Consider the following 22,597-nt stretch of genomic DNA (forward strand, 5'->3'; position numbering starts at 1 on the left):
CAATTTTATTCACGTTATACATGCTTCCCTTAGGCAGTATTATTAGACGGTATTGCTTAAATTTTCATTGTTACGCAGATGATACCCAGCTTTATCTATCCATGAAGCCAGAGGACACACACCAATTAGCTAAACTGCAGGATTGTCTTACAGACATAAAGACATGGATGACCTCTAATTTCCTGCTTTTAAACTCAGATAAAACTGAAGTTATTGTACTTGGCCCCACAAATCTTAGAAACATGGTGTCTAACCAGATCCTTACTGTGGATGGCATTACCCTGACCTCTACTAATACTGTGAGAAATCTTGGAGTCATTTTTGATCAGGATATGTCTTTCAAAGCGCATATTAAACAAATATGTAGGACTGCTTTTTTGCATTTACCCAATATCTCTAAAATCAGAAAGGTCTTGTCTCAGAGTGATGCTGAAAAACTAATTCATGCATTTATTTCCTCTAGGCTGGACTATTGTAATTCATTATTATCAGGTTGTCCTAAAAGTTCCCTAAAAAGCCTTCAGTTAATTCAAAATGCTGCAGCTAGAGTACTGACGGGGACTAGAAGGAGAGAGCATATCTCACCCATATTGGCCTCTCTTCATTGGCTTCCTGTTAATTCTAGAATAGAATTTAAAATTCTTCTTCTTACTTATAAGGTTTTGAATAATCAGGTCCCATCTTATCTTAGGGACCTCGTAGTACCATATCACCCCAATAGAGCGCTTCGCTCTCAGACTGCAGGCTTACTTGTAGTTCCTATGGTTTGTAAGAGTAGAATGGGAGGCAGAGCCTTCAGCTATCAGGCTCCTCTCGTGCGGAACCAGCTCCCAATTCAGATCAGGGAGACAGACACCCTCTCTACTTTTAAGATTAGGCTTAAAACTTTCCTTTTTGCTAAAGCTTATAGTTAGGGCTGGATCAGGTGACCCTGAACCATCCCTTAGTTATGCTGCTATAGATGTAGACTGCTGGGGGGTTCCCATGATGCACTGTTTCTTTCTCTTTTTGCTCTGTATGCACCACTCTGCATTTAATCATTAGTGATCGATCTCTGCTCCCCTCTACAGCATGTCTTTTTCCTGGTTCTCTCCCTCAGCCCCAACCAGTCCCAGCAGAAGACTGCCCCTCCCTGAGCCTGGTTCTGCTGGAGGTTTCTTCCTGTTAAAAGGGAGTTTTTCCTTCCCACTGTAGCCAAGTGCTTGCTCACAGGGGGTCGTTTTGACCGTTGGGGTTTTACATAATTATTGTATGGCCTTGCCTTACAATATAAAGCGCCTTGGGGCAACTGTTTGTTGTGATTTGGCGCTATATAAAAAAAATTGATTGATTGATTGATATACAATCTGTCTGTGTTAGTCTGATCATCTTTGAGACTCAGATTAAAATGACTGTGTTTTAGTAAATATTTACACTCTGTCTCAGTGTTAGAATGTCTGATCAAATTTCTGAGGCTCAGATTAAAGTTACTGTATGTTAGTTTATATTTACACTCTCTCTGTGTTAAAGGTGTTGTTGTTATTATTATTACTACCCTGCACATCAGCGAAGTGGGATAACAGGGTAACAATATTTGTCATTAGCTGGTATTCATGACTTATTATTGAAGTCGCACACAAGTCATATGATGAAGTAATAGATGAGGACAAAATGATTGCCCCTTAAGAAATTTAAAATTTTCTTAAACATTTTCCGACATGCTTTATTTAACATAGCAAGGAATTTTCAACACACCACTTGTAAACATCCTGGTTTTATTTTAGATACTTAAATTATTTTATTTTGCACAAGGAAACAAAATTATTTCACAGAAACTACCAGGGTCAAAATTTTTCCCCTCCTTTAAAAACTGAATGTTTGTTGAACCACAGCATAGCCATACTTTGGACATTTGGATCTGTCGTCTAAGGCTGTTTTCATACAGGCTATTTTATATAACATTGGATATTTTATGGGAGAAGGCAGTTAAGGGAGCAATAACTTAGTCAGGATGTACTCCCGGTTGCTTGACTTCAATGTTTGATCTAGAGTCACTACAGTACGAGGTCTGTGAGGAAAAGTATCCGACCTTTTTATTTTTTGCAAAAAATATATGGATTTGATTCATAAGTTTTTACGTCAGCCAAGCTTGAACCTTCTTGCGCAGCTCTCCATAATTTCTCTTATACTCACTCGACTGGTAAGCCACTGAAAGCAGAGATAGGCATGTCCCAACTTGTCCTCTGACACTCCAAAACGGATGTGTTCTTTGTCTCGCTCCGTCATGACACGCGCCATTGTGGGCCCTCTTTAAAGCGGTAGTATCACTCCTTAATCTCTGTGAAGCCCATAAAATTTTCATCGAAAGCATGTGAATTTTCTGAATGGTTTCCAGCTGCCTGTCTCTAACAGTTTCTGAAAAAATTCTGATGGAACAAAGCCCAAATCATTCCGCCATTTCCTCGCAATGTAAAAACGAGAGGGGTGGACCAGTGCTCACTCAAAGCCTGCCCACAGGCGAATGACGCAACCGACAGGCGTGAAAAAACTCACGCATGCGCACGAAGGTCCAAGCTTGGCTGACGTAAAAACATATGAATCAAATCCATATATTTTTTTGCATAAAATAAAAAGGTCGGATACTTTTCTCACAGACCACGTACATGGCTTGTGGCAGCTCCAGCCAGTTCAGAATGCTGAGAAAGCAAGATGTGAGCCATCAGGTTAGACCTTAGTGACCTTTGGCCTGCTTACAGAGGCACTGAAGCATTGTGTTCCCCAAACCCTGCAGTTCATGAATTTGTGCCTTATAGTAAGTCCCTTCAGCTGCTCTCTTGTTTTCACTTGGGGCCGCCACATGCAGCATGCAGATCCACGTTGGATCTGCATATTGATTTGGCACAAGTTTTGCAATGGATGCCCTTCCTGGCGCAACTCCATATTACATGGGGAAATGTGATAGGGGTAGGAATTGAACCGGGAACCTTCCGGACTGAAACCAACAGCACTGACCACTTGGCCACAATTTATATATTCTTCTTTGCGCTGTGCACCCCACAGTGACATGACACATTCACACATTTGGAGCATATTTTACTGTCAAGAAAATATAAATTAGCAGTACTACTGCTTGTGCTGGTCAAAAATAAAACAAATGATTTACTGTATTGACGGGTCTGAGTACCCTAAGCATCCTGCGTGAAATTCTGCCTGAAGTGGGGTGGGCATTTGCACAAACTCAGCCACATAAATGTGTGATTTATTCACAAATAAAGAAATCACTTATCTGTCTTTGTCATTTATTAAATGTGTTCTTTGTCAGCTGATGTCTGGCACTTAAGATGCTTTCTCATCTTAGCAAAAAAAAAAAAAAGTGACATGACCTATACAGTCTGTGCAGGGCCTTTTTCAATAACCACACAACGATTTACTTCATTGAAATGTTTAGCACAGCGTTGTATGCAAATTAATTATTTATTTGTGCCACTCTAATAATTCCTGTCTAAAACAAGACATATTGGACATAGGCCTCACCCATAGTGGTCCACCTGGAGGCAGTGTTAGTACTTTCTGTCTTTGGTGGCATTTTGACCAGAATGTCCTCAGCAACACGCCCATGTGGATTGGTGATCAACCCATGCGGGATTGGTGATTTTTGATTGGCTTTGGTCATGCATTTTCCACCAATGATAAAGGGGAATATGTGTGTGTGTGTGTGTGTGTGTGTGTGTGTGTGTGTGTGTGTGTGTGTGTGTGTGTGTGTGTGGTTTTTTTTTTTTTCTCTCTCTCTCTCTGCTTCCCTGCCCTGAACTGAACCAGGAAATAAGAGTGCTGCTGCACCAAAATTGACCATAATATTCACAAAAAACATTGCGGAAATTATTAGTCATAATTCAAGTTATACTAGGTCTATTAATAGAATGTAAAAACTGGTATTTGTTTTGAAGTTGACACTTTCAACACACGTTCAAATGGAGAGTCAGAGTCTGGTGAATTTGATGAGAGGCCCACTTAAGCCCCCATCACACGGCACTAACGAAGGACACCAAAGCCAAAATGAAACAAGAAATTTGGTCTTACACTGACTTTCGGGGGCATTGTTTAACCATTGTCCAACTTCGTTCCTGCAGCTGGCACTTTGTCAGAATTTTCAAACTGTTGAAAAATGTGAACGTATCCCAACAACAACCTCAGTTTGTCTGTATTACGTTTTGCTTTCCATCTTTGCAGTTATTCATCCTTTGCGTAGTTTTCGTAACATTGGCTTTCCATCTGGCTGTCGTCCAACTTTGTCCAACCACCCAAGTCCGACATCTTGCACAAACGTTGACGATATCTGAACGGATCAATAACTGAAGCTTCGACAAGCTGCACGGAACATCCTTGTATTGCTGATGGCTCGTCCATCAGTTTGGGACAAAAAGCAATGTTGTCATACAGAAATAATAGCGGCAAGAATGTTTTATCAACTACTTTAACTATTTACACACGTTCCAGTTTGTGGCGTACACACACGTTATTGTTGTGAAGACAAACAGCATCTCTTACCTGTTGTCAAGACAACCATATCCCACACTTGCAGTTGCTGCAGACATGAGGACAAGGCTGGCTGTGCTCTGTCTCATACCCGATGTCGGTCATGTTATCACGAATGCTTCGTGTTAAGCGTCATGGTTGATGTTGGCTTCTTCTTTCTTTTGTTAGTTTGGGTTTTGTTTCGTTTGTTTTTGCGCTCTTGATTCACAGGCTTTTCAGTGATGGGGAAAGTGCAGGATCATTCGTCCACCTTTTCTCAACTATTTGTGACTTTGTAACTTTTTTCTTTATTCAGCTTTCGCTGTGCGCCATGTGACAGCCCCTAAATTCGGTCATGTGACTTTTACGCTGACACACGTCAGGTTACTCCAGAGGGTTAAATCCAAGCGACTCTGCAGTAATTACTCAATTTCTCTGTCCATTTTTTTTCTCCTCATTAAGATTAAAGATCCATATTTTTCCAGTCAGCCTGTCACTGAAAACAGTGGAACATCCAGACTGTCACTAAACATGTGAAGTCTCTGTTTGCATCCAGAAGCGCTGCATATTCTCAGTTTGTTCTTCAGTCCCTTCACAAACCCAGCCATTATCCCGGAACACTTCCTGTTTCTTGCATGAGTCTGTCACAATACGAGCACAGATCAAACTGATGACATCACAAGTCAAATGGAAGAGACAAGAAAAACACTGAAAATTTTTTTTTTTTTTGGCTGTTTACAATATGTTGGGTGTCACAGAATTTATTTATTTTAAGTGGGTGTTTAATAAACTTTAATAAAACAAAATGATGTAATTCCCGATGGGTGTTTAACTTTTTTCAAAAAAGGAGGTGGCCTTATGCTCGGTCCTGGGCCCTCACTTGTGCGAATACGGTATATTTAAATTCTTGTAAATGCTTTTGCATTTGTATTGCAGGTATCTTAAAGGTACGCTGGATCAGTATGTTGAAAGTGACTACACGCTGATCTATTTCCATCATGGACTTACGAGCGACAACAAGCCATCACTTGGTTGGTTACGAGATGCCTATAGGGAGTTTGATCGAAAGTAAGTTCATCTCTTATCTCTCCATATCTGTGTATGTGTGTGTGCACCAGCACATTTATGTATATGCCTGTGTGTATTTGCATTGTTTTGTCTAGCTCTCTGTTTCGGTATCGTAACAGATCTGTGAAAATGACTTATCCAGAATTTCTCTGTATATTTTCCTGTTGTACATGTTCAGTATTGGATGTCTTTTCAGTTCATGTATCACCTGTAAAAACAATTTTTTTTGGTCTTTTTTCAGATATAAGAAAAATATCAAGGCCCTATATATTGTCCATCCCACCATGTTCATCAAGACTCTGCTGATCCTCTTCAAACCAATTATCAGGTTTGTTTATATTTTTTTCAGCATCATACATACATAGACACTCAAAAGGATTTTGGCATTTTAGCGGTCTATTGTTGCATACTGTAACTGAAACATCTCTGCTGGACTGCTACATTGTCAAGGTGTGGAGGCTTGTGCTCGTCAATGATATTGAGAGAGATGCTATCAGGAGCCTATCATCTGTATTGTTGAGGTCAAATGAGATGTTTCAGATTTGGTCTGAACCAAGTCCACCACCAGCAAGTCCTAAATAACAGATTATGCTGAGGTTGTGTTATGAGTTTGCACAACTGTGATGGCAGAAGAATGCTGCAAGAGTTATTCAGGTTCCAATCATCATCAAAGTGTGGGTGCAATTTTATTTTTTTATTCATTTATTTATTTATTTTGCATGATTACGTCCGCCAAGGACGGATCTGAGTCGGGATTCTGCATCAAGATTCACTTTATATAGGCTTTGAAGGATTACTTCAAAACTGCTTCACAAATTTTGACCACAGATAAATATTCAGCCATGAAAGAATCCATTGAACTTTTGAGGTGATCCGGATCCAGATTCTGGATCAAGTTTCACTTTATTGAGGCTTTGAAGGATTACGTCAAAACTACTTAATGGATTCTCACCAAATTTTCCCCACAGATGCATATTAGGCCACAGAAGACACCATAAAATTTTGGAGGTGATCCGGATTCTGGATCAAGTTTCACTTTATAGAGGCTTTGAAGGATTACGTCAAAACTACTTCACGGATTCTCACCAAATTTTCACCACATATACATATTAGGCCACAGAAGACACCATTAAATTTTGGAGGTCATCTGGATCTGAATCCGGATTCTGGATCAATATTCACTTTATGCAGAATTTGAAGGATTACATCAAAACTGCTTCACAGATTCTCACCAAATTTGCACCACAGATAGATATTAGGGCATGGAAGAGAGTCTTTGCGCTGCAGAGCTCGGAAATGACGTATGCACAGTGAAGGCACGGCGGACTGATTTTTAGAGGCGAGTTTGAGGGAGTGCCAAGATGGTGCCATTGTCTGGCTGCTTGCCTGCTGCTCTCCAGTCTGTTTATTTTATTGTTTTTAACTTATGCTGTTTTTGAATCAGAGGCACTGCGGGTGTATGATCGCCAAACGCTGCTGGATCTCCAGCCCCCGGTTCGGGGTGTGGTGTGGTTATTGGTGGGTGGACAGAACTTTCCGCCCTCATTTTTATCGGAGGTGCCACTTTTCTGTGCCGTGCTCCTGCGCTGCTTTTCGGCCGAAAGCGCAGTCGTCGCCGCGGGAGATGAAGTGGCTGGCTGGTGAAGCTGAAGCTCTGTTTGGCATCTGGACGAGCTGTGCACAGAATTCTGGCGGGATTTGTCCTGCCATGGTGCCTTGCGGATCCGGTTAAAGCTTGTGTGGTGCCACTGGCCAGCTCTCAGGACTGTTGGCCCGGCCGTCCACATCTTTGCCGGATTGATGTGCTCCAGTGGTGCTCTCGGAACCTGGGCTTGCTTCTCCGGGTTCTGAACAGTCACTGTCATCCACACTGAGGTCCTTACCCTCCTGAGGTCTCCTGAACATCAGATCACTGCCCTCGAAATCATTGTTGATTAATGATTTAATCATGGATCATCATTTAGATATGATTGGCTTATGTGAAACCTGGCTCAAACCCACAACTCTCCTTATTCTGAACCAGGCCTGTCCACCGGTGTACACATTTAGTCACGTGCCTCGTGGTGTGAAGCAAGGCGGGAGTGTTGCTTTTATTTACAAATCTAGGTTTTCTTTATTAGGTGTTGGGGGTCACAAATATAATTCCTTTGAGCATCTGACTCTGTTATGCCTGTGATGCGAAGTACTGTCAGGGTCATAAAACTGGAGCTCAGCTATGTTATTTTGTCACTGTTTATAGGCCCCCTGGCCCATATTCTGATTTCTTAGATGAATTTGGTGCGTTCATCTCTAGTTTGTCAACTAGTGCAGATAACATTATGATTGGTGACTTTAACATTCATATAATTAAGCCCTCTGATCCCCTTAGCAAATCCATCCATCCATCCATTTTCTTCCGCTTTATCCGTAGTCAGGTCGTGGGGGCAGCAGCTCAAGCAAAGCCGCCCCGACCTCCCGATCCACACACACCTCTCCCAGCTCCTCCGGGGGAACCCCAAGGCATTCCCAAGCCAGCTGAGAGATGTAGTCCCTCCAGCGTGTCCTAGGTCTTCCCCGGGGCCTCCTCCCAATGGGACGTGCCCAGAACACCTCTCCAGCGAGGCGTCCAGGGGGCATCCGGAAAAGATGCCCGAGCCACCTCAGCTGACTCCTTTCGATGTGGAGGAGCAGCGGCTCGACTCTGAGCTCCTCACCCCATCTCTAAGGGAGTGCCCAGCCACCCTGCGGAGGAAACTCATCTCGGCCGCTTGTACTCGAGATTGCGTTCTTTCGGTCATGAGCCAAATCTCATGACCATAGGTGAGGATCGGAACGTAGATCGATCGGTAAATCGAGAGCTTTGCCCCCCTACTCAGCTCTCTCTTCACCACGACGGTCCGATACAGCGACTGCATCACTGCAGATGCTGCACCGATCCGTCTATCGATCTCACTCTCCATCTGTCCCTCACTCGTGAACAAGACCCCGAGATACGTAAACTCCTCCACTTGAGGCAAGGACACTCCATCGACCTGAAGAGGGCAAAGCACCTTTTTCCGGTCGAGAACCATGGCCTCGGATTTGGAGGTGCTGATTCTCATCCTGGACGCTTCACACTGGGCTGCAAACCGCCCCAGTGCACGCTGAAGGTCCTGATTTGACGAAGCCAACAGAACCACATCGTCCGCAAACAGCAGAGACGAGATTCTGTGGTTCCCAAACCAGACCCCCTCTACACCCTGGCTGCGCCTAGAAATTCTGTCCATAAAAATAATGAACAGAACCGGTGACAAAGGGCAGCCCTGGCGGAGGCCAACGTGCACTGGAAACAGGTTTGACTTAATACCGGCAATGCGAACCAAGCTCCTGCTGCGGTTGTACAGGGACTGGATAGCTCTTAGCAAAGGCCCCCAGACCCCGTACTCCCGGATCACCCCCCACAGGGTGCCCCGAGGGACACGGTCAAACGCCTTCTCCAGATCCACAAAACACATGTGGACTGGTTGGGCGAACTCCCATGAACCCTCGAGCACCCGATGGCGCATGTAGAGCTGGTCCAGTGTGCCGCGACCAGGACAAAAACCACACTGCTCCTCCTGAATCCGAGGTTCGACCATCGGTCGAATTCTCCTCTCCGGTACTCAGGAATAGACCTTATATAGACCCCTATAGTTGGAACACACCCTCTGGTCCTCCTTCTTAAACAGAGGGACCACCACCCTGGTCTGCCAGTCCAGAGGCACTGTCCCCGATCGCCACGCGATGTTGCAGAGGCATGTCAGCCAAGACAACATCCAGAGACTTAAGGTACTCAGGACGGATTTCATCCACCCCAGGAGCCTTGCCACCGAGGAGCTTTCTAACCACCTCGGTGACTTCGGCCTGGGTAATGGATGAGTCCGCCTCTGAGTCACCAGTCTCTGCTTCCTCTTCGGAAGATGTGACGATGGGATTGAGGAGATCCTCGAAGTATTCCTTCCACTGCCCGACAACATCCCCAGTCAGGGTCAACAGCTCCCCACCCGCACCGTAAACAGTGCTGGTGGAGAGCTGCTTCCACCTCCTGAGCCGCCGGACAGTTTGCCAGAATCTCTTCGAGGCCGACCGATAGTCCTCTATGGCCTCCCCGAACTCCTCCCAGACCCGAGTTTTTGCCTCTGCGACCACACGGGCTGCGGCACGCTTGGCCTGCTGGTACCTGTCAGCTGCCTCCGGGGTCCCACCTACCAACAAAGATAAGTAGGACGACTCCTTCAGCTTGACAGCATCCCTTACTTCCGGTGTCCACCACCGGGTTCGGGGATTGCCGCCGCGACAAGCACCAGAGACCTTGTGACCACAGCTACGAGCGGCCTCATCAACAGTGGAGGTGGAGAACATGGTCCACTCGGACTCCATGTCTCCAACCTCCCCCGGGATCTGGGAGAAGCTCTTCCGGAGGTGGGAGTTGAAGACCTCGCTGACAGAGGGTCCACCAGTCGTTCCCAGCAGACCCTCACGATACGTTTGGGCCTGCCAGGTCTGACCGGCTTCCTCCCCTCCCAGCGTATCCAACTCACCACCAGGTGGTGATCGGTCGACAGCTCTGCCCCTCTCTTCACTCGAGTGTCCGAGACACTTGGCCGAAGCGTCAGATGATATGACTACAAAATCGATCATCGACCTCCCTTAGCAAATCATTTATGCAAATTGTGGATGCTTTAGGATTCCAGCAATGCATTCAGGACCCGACACATATTAGTGGAAATACCCTGGATCTCATTCTTGCACGTGGGTTTGCTGTCACAAATATTGACATCTTGCCTCTCACATCTATAGTCTTAGACCACTCACTTATCAGGTTTACATTTCCGCTTCCACGTTTAGTGGTACAACAACCTTGTCTACTATTGCGGTGTCATATTAAACCCTCAACTATGACTGAACTTGAGGCTAGATTACCTGATATTTTAGCTTTGAGTCTGGGGAATGCTAAATCAGTAGACAGCTTTGCGGATAGTCTAAATTTAGTGCTTAAAACTGCACTTGATAAGATTGCGCCTCCTCTTTTAAGGTCACGCCCTCCCAAGGCACAGTCACCTTGGTTCAGTGGTTACTTGCATGATCTCAGGCAGAAGGCTACAGGTTTGGAACAGAAATGGCGTTGTTCCGAATTAGGTGTTCCGCCTTGTGTGGCGGGATGTTATTTTAGATTATAGGCATGCACTGCTGGTCACAAAGCGGGCCTATTACTCTGATTTGATCAGTAATAAAACGTAACTCAAAGTTCTTGTTTGACACGGCAGCATTTCTTATTCATGGGCAGCCACCTGTTAGTCATCCTCCCTTTTCAGCGCAGGATTTCTTGGATTATTTCAAGAAGGAAATAGAAGATATTAGGCTGAGCATTTCTCAGTACACCTCGGCCCAGCCATTCAAACCTGCTATGGAGGTGGGCGCTACCACTGAGGTGTTACCTAGATTGACAGAATTTAATAGTATTTCATTAGGTGTGCTGATGAAACTTGTGTTGGCTACAAAAAGCATAACCTGTTGATTTGATCCCATACCAACAAAACTGTTTAAGAACCTGTAGTCCACTCTTGGGCCGACTGTACTGGAAATTATCAATCTGTCATTAACCTCTGGATCTGTTCCGAAATGTTTTAAATCTGCAGTGATTAAACCATTACCATACATCTAATCTTGGCCCTAGTGTATTGAAAAATTGCAGTCCAATGTCAAATCTATCATTCTGTTCCAAAATTTTAGAAAAAGTGGTTTCACGTCAGCTTGTAGACCACCTCACTGAGAATGATCTTTTTGAGCCGCTGCAGTCTGCTTTTAGGAAATATCACTCCACAGAGACAGCGCTCATTAAAGTAGTGAATGATCTTCTGCAAGCAATGGACTCAGACACCGCAACGGTTTTGGTGTTGTTAAATCAAATCAGTTTTATTTATATAGTGCCAAATCACAACACACAGTTGCCCCAAGGTGCTTTATATTGTAAGGCAAAAGCCATACAATAATTACAGAAAAACCCCAACGGTCAAAACGACCCCCTATGAGCAAGCACTTGGCGACAGTGGGAAGGAAAAACTCCCTTTTAAGGGAGGGGCAGTCTTCTGCTGGGACTGGTTGGGGCTGAGGGGAGAGAATCAGGAAAAAGACATGCTGTGGAAGAGAGCAGAGATCAATCACTAATGATTAAATGCAGAGTGGTGCAAATAGAGCAAAAAGAGGTGAATAAAAAGAACCACTCAGTGCATCATGGGAACCCCCAGCAGTCTAAGTCTATAGCAGCATAACTAAGGGATGGTTCAGGGTCAACTGATCCAGCCCTAACTATAAGCTTTAGCAAAAAGGAAAGTTTTAAGCTTAATCTTAAAAGTAGAGAGGGTGTCTGTCTCCCTAATCCGAATTGGGAGCTGGTTGCACAGGAGAGGAGCCTGAAAGCTGAAGGCTCTGCTTCCCATTCTACTCTTACAAACCCTAGGAACTACAAGTAAGCCTGCAGTCTGACAACGAAGTGCTCTCTTGGGGTGATATGGTACTATGAGGTCCCTACGATAAGTTGGGACCTGATTATTCAAATCTTATAAGTAAGAATAAGAATTTTAAATTCTATTCTGGAATTAACAGGGAGCCAATGAAGAGAAGCCAATATGGGTGAAATATGCTCTCTCCTTCTAGTCCCTGTCAGCACTCTAGCTGCAGCATTTTGAATTAACTGAAGGCTTTTCAGGGAACTTTTAGGACAACCTGATAATAATGAATTACAATAGTCCAGCCTAGAAGAAATAAATGCATGAATTAGCTTTTCAGCATCACTCTGAGACAAAACCTTTCTAATTTTAGAGATATTGCGCAAATGCAAGAAAGCAGTCCTACATATTTGCTTAATATGCGCATTGAAGCACATATCCTGATCAAAAATGACTCCAGGGTTTCTCACAGTATTACTGGAGGTCAGGGTAATGCCATCCAGAGTAAGGATCTGGTTAGACACCATGTTTCTAAGATTTGTGGGGCCAAGTACAATAACTTCCGTTTTATCTGAATTTAAAAGCAGGAAATTAGAGGTCATCCATGTCTTTATGTCTGTAAGACATTCCTGCAGTTTAACTAATTGGTGTGTGTCCTTTGGCTTCATGGATAGATAAAGCTGGGTATCATCTGAGTAACAATGAAAATTTAAGCAATGCTTTCTAATAATACTGCCTAAGGGAAGCATGTATAAAGTGAATAAAATGGGTCCTAGCACAAAACCTTGTGGAACTCCATAATTAACCTTAGTCCGTGAAGAAGATTCCCCATTTACATGAACAAATTGTAATCTATTAGATAAATATGATTAAAACCACTGCACCGCAGTTCCTTTAATACCTATGGCATGCTCTAATCTCTGTAATAAAATTTTATGGTCAACAGTATCAAAAGCAGCACTGAGGTCTAACAGGACAAGCACAGAGATGAGTCCACTGTCTGAGGCCATAAGAAGATCATTTGTAACCTTTACTCATGCTGTTTCTGTACTATGATGAATTCTGAAACCTGACTGAAACTCTTCAAATGGACCATTCCTCTGCAGATGATCAGTTAGCTGTTTTACAACTACCCTTTCAAGAATTTCTGAGAGAAAAGGAAGGTTGGCGATTGGCCTATAATTAGCTAAGATAGCTGGGTCAAGTGATGGCTTTTTAAGTAATGGTTTAATTACTGCCACCTTAAAAGCCTGTGGTACATAGCCAACTAATAAAGATCGATTGATTATATTTGAGATCGAAGCATTAACTAATGGTAGGGCTTCCTTGAGCAGCCTGGTAGGAATGGGGTGTAATAGACATGGTGATGGTTTGGAGGACGTGACTAATGAAAATAACTGACAGAACAATCGGAGAGAAAGAGTCTAACCACATACCAGCATTACTGAAAGCAGCCGAACATAAAGATATGTCTTTGGGATGGTTATCAATAATTTTTTCTCTAATAGTTAAAATTTTATTTGCAAAGAAAGTCATGAAGTCATTACTAGTTAAAGTTAAAGGAATACTCGGCTCAATAGAGCTCTGACTCTTTGACAGCCTGGCTACAGTGCTGAAAAGAAACCTGGGGTTATTCTTATTTTCTTCAATTAGTGATGAATAGTAAGATGTCCTAGCTTTACGGAGGGCATTTTTATAGAGCAACAGACTTTTTCCAGGCTAAATGAAGATCTTCTAAATTAATGAGACGCCATTTCCTCTCCAACTTACGGGTTATCTGCTTTAAGCTGCGAGTTTGTTGCTTAAACCACATAGTCAGCCACTTCTGATTTAAGGCTCTCTTTTTCAGAGGAGCTACAGCATCCAAAGTTATGCTCAATGAGGATGTAAAGCTATTGACGAGATAATCTATCTCACTCAGAGTTTAGGTAGCTACTCTGCACTGTGTTGGTATATGGCATTGAAGAACATAACAAAGAATCATATCCTTAAACCTAGTTACAGCGCTTTCAGAAAGACTTCTACTGTAATGAAACTTATTCCCCACTGCTGTGTAGTCCATTAAAGTAAATGTAAATGTTAAGAAATGATCAGACAAAAAGGGGTTTTCAGGGAATACTGTTAAGTCTTCAATTTCTATGCCATATGTCTGAACAAGATCTAAAGTGTGGTTAAAGTGGTGGGTGGGCTCATTTACATTTTGAGCAAAGCCAACTGAGTCTAATAATAGATTAAATGCAGTGTTGAGGCTGTCATTTTCAGCATCTATGTGGATGTTAAAATCACCCACTATAAGTATCTTATCTGAGCTAAGCACTAAGTCAGACAAAAGGTCTGAAAAATCACAAAGAAACTCGCAGTAACGACCAGGTGGACGATAGATAATAACAAATAAAACTGTTTTTTGGGACTTCCAATTTGGATGGACAAGACTAAGAGTCAAGCTTTCAAATGAATTAAAGCTCTGTCTGGGTCTTTGATTAATTAATAAGCTGGAGTGGAAGATTGCTGCTAATCCTCCTCCTCGACCCGTGCTTCGAGCATTCTGACAGTTAGTGTGACTCGGGGGTGTTGACTCATTTAAACTAACATATTCATCCTGCTGTAACCAGGTTTCTGTAAGGCAGAATAAATCAATATGTTGATCAATTATTATATCATTTACTAACAGGGACTTAGAAGAGAGAGACCTAATGTTTAATAAACCACATTTAACTGTTTTAGTCTGTGGTGCTGTTGAAGGTGCTATATTATTTTTTCTTTTTGAGTTTTTATGCTTAAATAAATTTTTACTGGTTATTGGTGGTCTGAGGGCAGGCACCGTCTCTACGGGGGTGGGGTATTGTGGGGATGGCAGGGGGAGAGAAGCTGCAGAGAGGTGTGTAAGACTACAACTCTGCTTCCTTGTCCCAACCCTGGATAGTCACGATTTGGAGGGTTTAATAAAATTGGCCAGATTTCTAGAGATGAGAGCTGCTCCATCCAAAGTGGGATGGATGCCGTCTCTCCTAACAACACCAGGTTTTCCCCAGAAGTTTTGCCATTTATCTATGAAGCCCACCTCATTTTTTGGACACCACTCAGACAGCCAGCAATTCAAGGAGAACATGCAGCTAAACATGTCACTCCCGGTCCGACTGGGGAGGGGCCCAGAGAAAACTACAGCGTCCGACATTGTTTTTGCAAACTTACACACCGATTCAGTATTAATTTTAGTGACCTCCGATTGGCGTAACCGGGTGTCATTACTGCCGACGTGAATTACAGTCTTACCAGATTTACGCTTAGCCTTAGCCAGCAGTTTCAAATTTCCTTCAATGTCGCCTTCTCTGGCCCCCGGAAGACCTATGGTTGCTGGTGTCGCTAACTTCACATTTCTCAAAACAGAGTCGCCAATAACCAGAGTTTGTTCCTCGGCGGATGTGTCGCCGAGTGGGGGAAAAACGGTTAGAAATGTGTACGGGTTGGTGGTGTACAGGGGGCTTCTGTTTAGAACTAAGCTTCTTCCTCACAGTCACCCAGCCCGCCTGCTTTCCTGGCTGCTCGGGATCTGCTGGGGGACAGCTAACGGCAGCTATGCTACCTTTGTCCACACCGACTACAGGGGCCTGGCTCACTGTAGGATTTTCCAAGGTGCGGAGCCGAGTCTCCAATTCGCCCAGTTTGCTCGCTCCAATTTGTTACATCTCAGTGCTGCATTTGGTACCGTGGATCATCATATTTTGCTCAATAGGTTGGGGAATTTTGGCGGGATTACTGTAAGTGCCCTTGCCTGTTTGATGTCATATCTGTTCAGTCGTTCTCAATGTGTCTTGTATAATGGCACTACCTCTGACCTTGGTGACCTGAGATTTGGGGTTCCACAGACATCTGTTTTAGGCTCCTTGCTTTTCTCCCTGTATGTGGCACCCCTTGGGCGTATACTGCGAAGCTTTGGGATTGCCTTTCATTGTTATGCTGATGATACTCAGTTGTACATGCCTATAACTGCGGGAAATCTCACTCCCATAAAATTCCTGGAGGACTGTCTTCTATCAGTGAGAAGTTGGATGTCTAGTAACTTCCTACTTTTAAACTTTGATAAGACTGAAATGATGGTTCTTGGTCCAGCGAAACATCGGCATCAGTTTGACCAGCTGGCGCTCAGCCTGGGTTTGTGTGTCATACATCATCCGGACAAAATGAGGAACCTTGGGGTAATTTTTGATCCCATGTTGTCTTTTGACCTCCACATCAGGGATGTTACTAGGACTGCTTTTTTCCATCTGCGAAATATAGCGAGGTTCCGCCCCATCCTGTCTATGGCCGATGCTGAGACCCTGATTCATGCTTTTGTTTCTTCTCGACTAGATTATTGCAATGTTCTCTTTTCACGGTTAGCGCAGTCCAGCATCAGGGGTCTTCAGCTGGTTCAGAATGCTGCCGCCTGACTTCTGACACGTAGCAGAAGGTCTGAATATATCACACCCATTTGGCATCTTTCAAAGAGCCTTTTCTTATCGTGCACCCACCCTGTGGAACAGTCTTTCCGTGAGGCAGTCAGAGTCCTTGGACATTTTTAAGTCAAGACTGAAAACCTATTTTTATTCTCTTTCTTATTAATAGTTTTTAATTTTTATCTGTTTTACTCTTTATTTCTTTTTCTTTTATTTTTTAATTATGTATTTGAAAGTTTTTTTATTCATTTTTATTATTTATTTAAATTTTATGTTGAATTGTTTTATGTAAGGCACCTTGAGAAGGCTTTTGCTGTGATTTGGCGCATTATAAGCTAATTAAATTGAAAAATTGAAATTGACACTTTGGTCTGCGACACTAGATCCAGATTCTGGATCAAGTTTCACTTTATATAGGCTTTGAAGGATTACGTCAAAACTACTTCACGGATTCTCACCAAATTTTCACCACATATAGATATTAGGCCATGGAAGATTCCACTGATTTTTGAAGGTGATAGGGATCCAGATTGGTGGACATCAGAAATCTCTAATTGCTCTTGTTTTAGTATTATTTTAGGTTTTTCCAGTTGCACGATAAATTCACTTTCACTATTGCTGCCCATACCCTGCAGTAATCTGTTATGTGCTTGCAGTTGGCGCTTTCTGTATCTCTCCAGGATCCTCAGTATTTGCTGCTAGTGGTATTTCTTCCAAATACAACCCCAATTCCAATGAAGTTGGGATGTTGTGTAAAATGTAAATAAACAGAACACAATGATTTGCAAATCCTCTTCAACCTATATTCAATTGAATACACCACAAAGACAAGATATTTAATGTTTAAACTGATAAACTTTGTTTTTGTGCAAATTTTTGTTCATTTTGAAATGGATGCTTGCAACACGTTTCAAAAAAGCTGGACAGTGGTATGTTTACCACTGTGTTACATCACCTTTCCTTCTAACACTCAATAAGCATTTGGGAACTGAGGACATTAATTTTGAAGCTTTGTAGGTGGAATTCTTTCCCATTCTTGCTTGATGTATGACTTCAGTTCAACAGTCCAGAGTTGTCTTTGTCGTATTTTCCGCTTCATAATACACCCCACATTTTCAATGGCTGACAGCTCTGGACTGCTGTCAGGCCAGTCTAGTACCCGCACTCTTTTACTACGAAGGCACACTGTTGTAAAGTACAGAAAGTGGCTTGGCATTGTCTTGCTGAAATAAGCAGGGACGTCCCTGAAAAAGACATTGCTTGGATGGCAGTATGTGTTGCTCCAAAACCTGGATGTACCTTTCAGCATTGATGGTGACATCACAGATGTGTGAGTTGCCCATGCCATGGGCACCAACACACCCCCATACCATCACAGATGCTGGCTTTTGAACTTTGCGCTGGTAACAATCTGGATGGTCTTTTTCCTCTTTTGTCTGGAGGACACAACGTCCATGATTTCCAAAAACAATTTGAAATGTGGACTCATCAGACCACAGCACACTTTTCCACTTTGTGTCTGTCCGTTTCAAATGAGCTCGGGCCCAGAGAAGGCGGCTGCATTTCTGGATGTTGTTGATGTATGGCTTTCACTTTGCATGGTAGAGTTTTAACTTGCACTTGTAGATGTAGCGACAAACTGTGTTAACTGACAATGGTTTTCTGAAGTGTTCCTGAGCCCAGTGGTAAGATTCTTTACACAATGATACCAGTTTTTAATGTAGTGCCGTCTGAAGGATCAAAGGTCACGGGCATTCAGTGTTGGTTTTTGGCCTTGCCGCTTGCGTATAGAAAGTTCTCCAGATTCTCTGTCTTCTGATTATATTATGGAGTGTAGATGATGGAATCTTAAAATGCTTTGAATTAATTGAACATTGAGAAACATTGTTCTTAAACTGTTGGACTATTTTTTTCACGCATTTGTTCACAAAGTGGTGATCCTCGCCCCATCTTTGCTTGTGAACGGCTGAGCCTTTTGGGGATCCTCCTTTTATACCCAATCATGACACTCACCTGTTTCCAATTAGGTGTTCTTTGAGTATTCATCAACTTTCCCAGTCTTTTGTTGCCCTGTCCCAACTTTTTTGAAATGTATTGCAGGCATCCATTTCAAAATGAGCAAATATTTGCACAAAAATAACAAAGTCTATCAGTTTAGACATTAAATATCTTGTCTTTGTGGTGTATTCAATTGAATATAGGGTGAAGAGGATTTTCAAATCATTGTAGTCTGTTTGCCTTTTACAACTCACTTTCTCATATCATTACTTAAATGTCATTTGATGTCCAGCAAGTCCCTCGACTTTCATTGATCAGTCACACCACGACCGATCAATGAAATGTATGAGGAGCTGATACTATCAGTTTGTTTTTTTGTCTGACAAAAGTCCTTTTCCCATCTGCAAAATGAATTCCTTGTCAGCTGATGTTCACCCAGTCCATCACTGAGCTTTGAGCATGTTCAAAACTTTGAGCAGTGATCAGACGAAGAGACTCCTCACTGCCTGCACATTCATCGTTTTGTCCTCTACTTTTATCATACTCATGAGTTTAAAATCCTGTGGCTGTCTGATGGTTCAGTCTGGGATCCTGATTAGACAAAGCTCTGGCTGAATCGCAAAATGGAGCACTTGACTTGAAAGAAGTGTAGTAACTCAAAGTCCAGGATTTAGTTGTCAAAGACTGTCAGATACGTCTTGTATGCTAAGAAAAGTATCTACAGATCAGCAATAGATGGAAGCACCACTCCGAAGGAGAGAGAGAGATACTCTTCTGCAGACCAATCAACTGCCTTTGGAAGGAACCTTTCAAAGCTCTCCCCATTCTCCATCCTAAGGTTATACGTAGGTTAGTCATTTTCTTTTATGCCTTCATTCTTCACATAGATTTAAGGTGACTCAACCAAAGACAGACAGCAGAAAGAAGATGGGTAAAGGATCTAATGATACTGAAGTTCAACCGTCATCTGAGCAAGGAGGCAGCATGCTGCAGCAGCACTAGCATCATGTGACAAGCCTGATACAGAGCCTTCAAACATATTTCTGGCAATATGGAGCATGAACAAAATCATAACTGGGAGATTTGGCATGTTAAGCCTGGTACACATGGCAGGATTTTCAAATTGTCCATAGGTTTCCAAAACCTTAGAGACCACACACGTGGAGATAAAAGAGAAAAAAAAAAAAAATCATAGCTCTAACAGGTTTGGTCATCCAGTTTGTGGTGTTCAGCCACGCGGTAAGGACAACACCACACACAGACAGATTTCACACACAAACATTCCCAGGTCAGACAGGAAATCTCACAAAATCTCTCAAGATTAAACGTGACTTCAGAGTAAACAAATGGAAATACTTTGTGGACTATTTACAACAGAGGAAAAAAAACTATACAAAAAGATAACGAAAAGGCGTTCTTTAAAAGTTGTGTGACCACCGGACTTCTGGTGCACCATAACAGCTGTTTTGATTTTAGATTTCGCTCCGTGGGTCCGTCACCTCTCTTTCTGATTGGCTGCACGTCACATTCAGCAGGCTGCGTGCTTGTTTGTGGTCGGAAGGTACCACACACACTGTGATATCGGGCCAAGACAATCCAACATATTGACTATCCCTGATTTGCGATCGGAGCGCTCCTGACGGCCTTCCGAGCAGATCAGCGTGCTCTTAACACACCACACACGGCAGGAATATCTGATAAGATTATCTTTAACGCCATCACAATTGTCGGGGCATCCTTAAGTGTGTTGGAAGTGGAAAATTGGGTCCAAAATCAGCCTAATAATCTTGCCGTGTGAACCAGGCTTTAGAGGCAACTCTAGCATCCACCCAAGCATCTTTGGTGAGTCTGGGGAACCGTATGACTGAAATTGAAGAAGCTAACTCAGACTATGACTTTCGCCTCTCACAAGTGCAGCAGGCATGCATGAAAATGCATACTGAGAATGAAGCACTCTGCTCGAAACTGATCCACCTTGAGGTTCACTCCAGATGCCAGAATATTAAAATGGTAAATAATAATAATAATTTATTAATTTATGTAGCTCCAAATCAGGACTAATCACTTCACAAACATCATTTAAAAGTGGAATAAAATGAAATAAGATTAAAACACAATAAAAAAAGTAAACATAAATAAGTAAAAAAAGTAAAATAAATAAAAGGAATAAAAAAGACACACATTCATATAAAATACTAATGATAAATGAACTGCATTTATCTAGCGCTTTTCCATCTGCATCAGACGCTCAAAGTGTTTCACAAATAATGCCTCACATTCAACCCGATGTGAGGGTGCTGCCATACAAGGCGCTCACTACACACCAGGAGCAATAGGGGGTTAAAGACCTTGCCCAAGGGCCCTTAGTGATTTACCAGTCTGGCTGGGATTAAAATTGTTGGCTTACTGGAGAAGGTCGAGAATGGTTGCCTGGTCAAGGTCCTAACAAAGTTTTTTCCTGAGCTGCTCTGTGCTAGGAAATTTCTGACATGGAAAGGGAGTGACAGGACCGGTGACAGCGTAGTCTCATTATACTTTAACTTTTCCTGTGCTCTGGCAGCCTCTATGTGCAGTTTTAGGGAATGCGTGTTCACTTTGTTTGGGAAAGTGGGCTGGGGAGGGGGGGCAAGATTCTCAGCGTTCCAGTTTGGACCCGTTTTTTTTTTTTTTTTTTTTACCTGTTTATGTATTAAGTGTGTTAAGCGCATACATTGGCGTTGTTGAATTGTATATGCATCCTAGAGGTGGTGGCATTACTTTTATTAGCTGGAATGTTCATGGATTGGGGCATGTACTGAGCAAAGTGTTTTTCTCATTTCAAATTTTCATCTGCTGATATTGTATTTCTCCAGGAAACACATATCAAGCCCACAAGGGCAAAGTGCCTCAGATGTAGTTGGGCCAATCAGATTTTGTGAGCAAGCCTGCGGAGCTGCTGGGACTGCGGGGGAGAATGATTAAGATTAAGATAAACTTTATTGATCTCACAGAGGAGAAATTCACATGTTACGTCAGCTCTTAAAAAACACACAAGATGGGTGCAAGTGGAGGAAAATGTTCAAGCAGCGTGTGCAAGGATAAGCAATAATAATACTTGTAACAGTACAAGACATAAGAAAATGAGATAGAAATAGAATATATATATATATATATATATATATATATACGAGGGCTGTCAATAAAGTAACGGTCCTTTTTATTTTTTTCAAGAACTATATGGATTTCATTCATATGTTTTTACGTCAGACATGCTTGAACCCTCGTGCGCATGCGTGAGTTTTTCCACGCCTGTCGGTGACGTCATTCGCCTGTGAGCACTCCTTGTGGGAGGAGTCGTCCAGCCCCTCGTCGGAATTCCTTTGTCTGAGAAGTTGCTGAGAGACTGGCGCTTTGTTTGATCAAAATTTTTTCTAAACCTGTGAGACACATCGAAGTGGACACGGTTCGAAAAATTAAGCTGGTTTTCAGTGAAAATTTTAACGGCTGATGAGAGATTTTGAGGTGATTCTGTCGCTTTAAGGACTTCCCACGGTGCGAGACGTCGCTCAGCGCTCTCAGCCGCCGTCGTCAGCCTGTTCAAGCTGAAAACCTCCACATTTCAGGTTCTATTGATCCAGGACGTCGTGAGAGAACAGAGAAGTTTCAGAAGAAGTCGGTTTCAGCATTTTATCCGGATATTCCACTGTTAAAGAAGATTTTTTTAATGAAAGACGTGCGGACGGGTCCGTGCGGACGGGTCCGTGCGTGGAAAAACTCACGCATGCGCACGAGGGTTCAAGCATGTCTGAGGTAAAAACATATGAATGAAATCCATATAGTTTTTGAAAAAAATAAAAAGGACCGTTACTTTACTGACAGCCCTCGTGTATATATATATAGTAATCCACATTTTCAAGTGAAGCCCATTGTGTGGCAATTTTGATTTGCAAAACCATCTCATTCAGACATGTTTCTACTGTGTGTGATGGCAGATGTATCTTGGTAACAGGCTACATTTACTTTTTTCATGTTACAACTTTTGTAGGGCTGGGCGATATGACTTAAAATTCATATTACAATATAAATTGAATCCCTTGACGGTAACGGTGTGTGTATAAAGTGTAAAAATGATAATGAAAGTGTTTCTGAATGGGTCAAATAGTCCATTTGCAAAGC

The 22,597-nt window shown here is 42.7% G+C and overlaps 1 protein-coding gene across 1 annotated transcript in view; it reads left to right on the top strand.

Moving 5' to 3' along the window:
* The window catches only part of arhgap1 (Rho GTPase activating protein 1), a 236,012-nt gene that overhangs the window by 127,808 nt on the left and 85,607 nt on the right, over window positions 1–22,597 (top strand). Inside the window, exons 5-6 of the mRNA XM_034173469.1 lie at window positions 5,431–5,562; window positions 5,804–5,890. Coding sequence (XP_034029360.1) covers window positions 5,431–5,562; window positions 5,804–5,890 — 219 coding nt within the window. The remainder of the gene's footprint in view (window positions 1–5,430; window positions 5,563–5,803; window positions 5,891–22,597) is intronic.

Source organism: Thalassophryne amazonica, chromosome 1 (genome assembly GCF_902500255.1).
Source record: "Thalassophryne amazonica chromosome 1, fThaAma1.1, whole genome shotgun sequence".
Lineage (NCBI taxonomy): Eukaryota > Metazoa > Chordata > Actinopteri > Batrachoidiformes > Batrachoididae > Thalassophryne > Thalassophryne amazonica.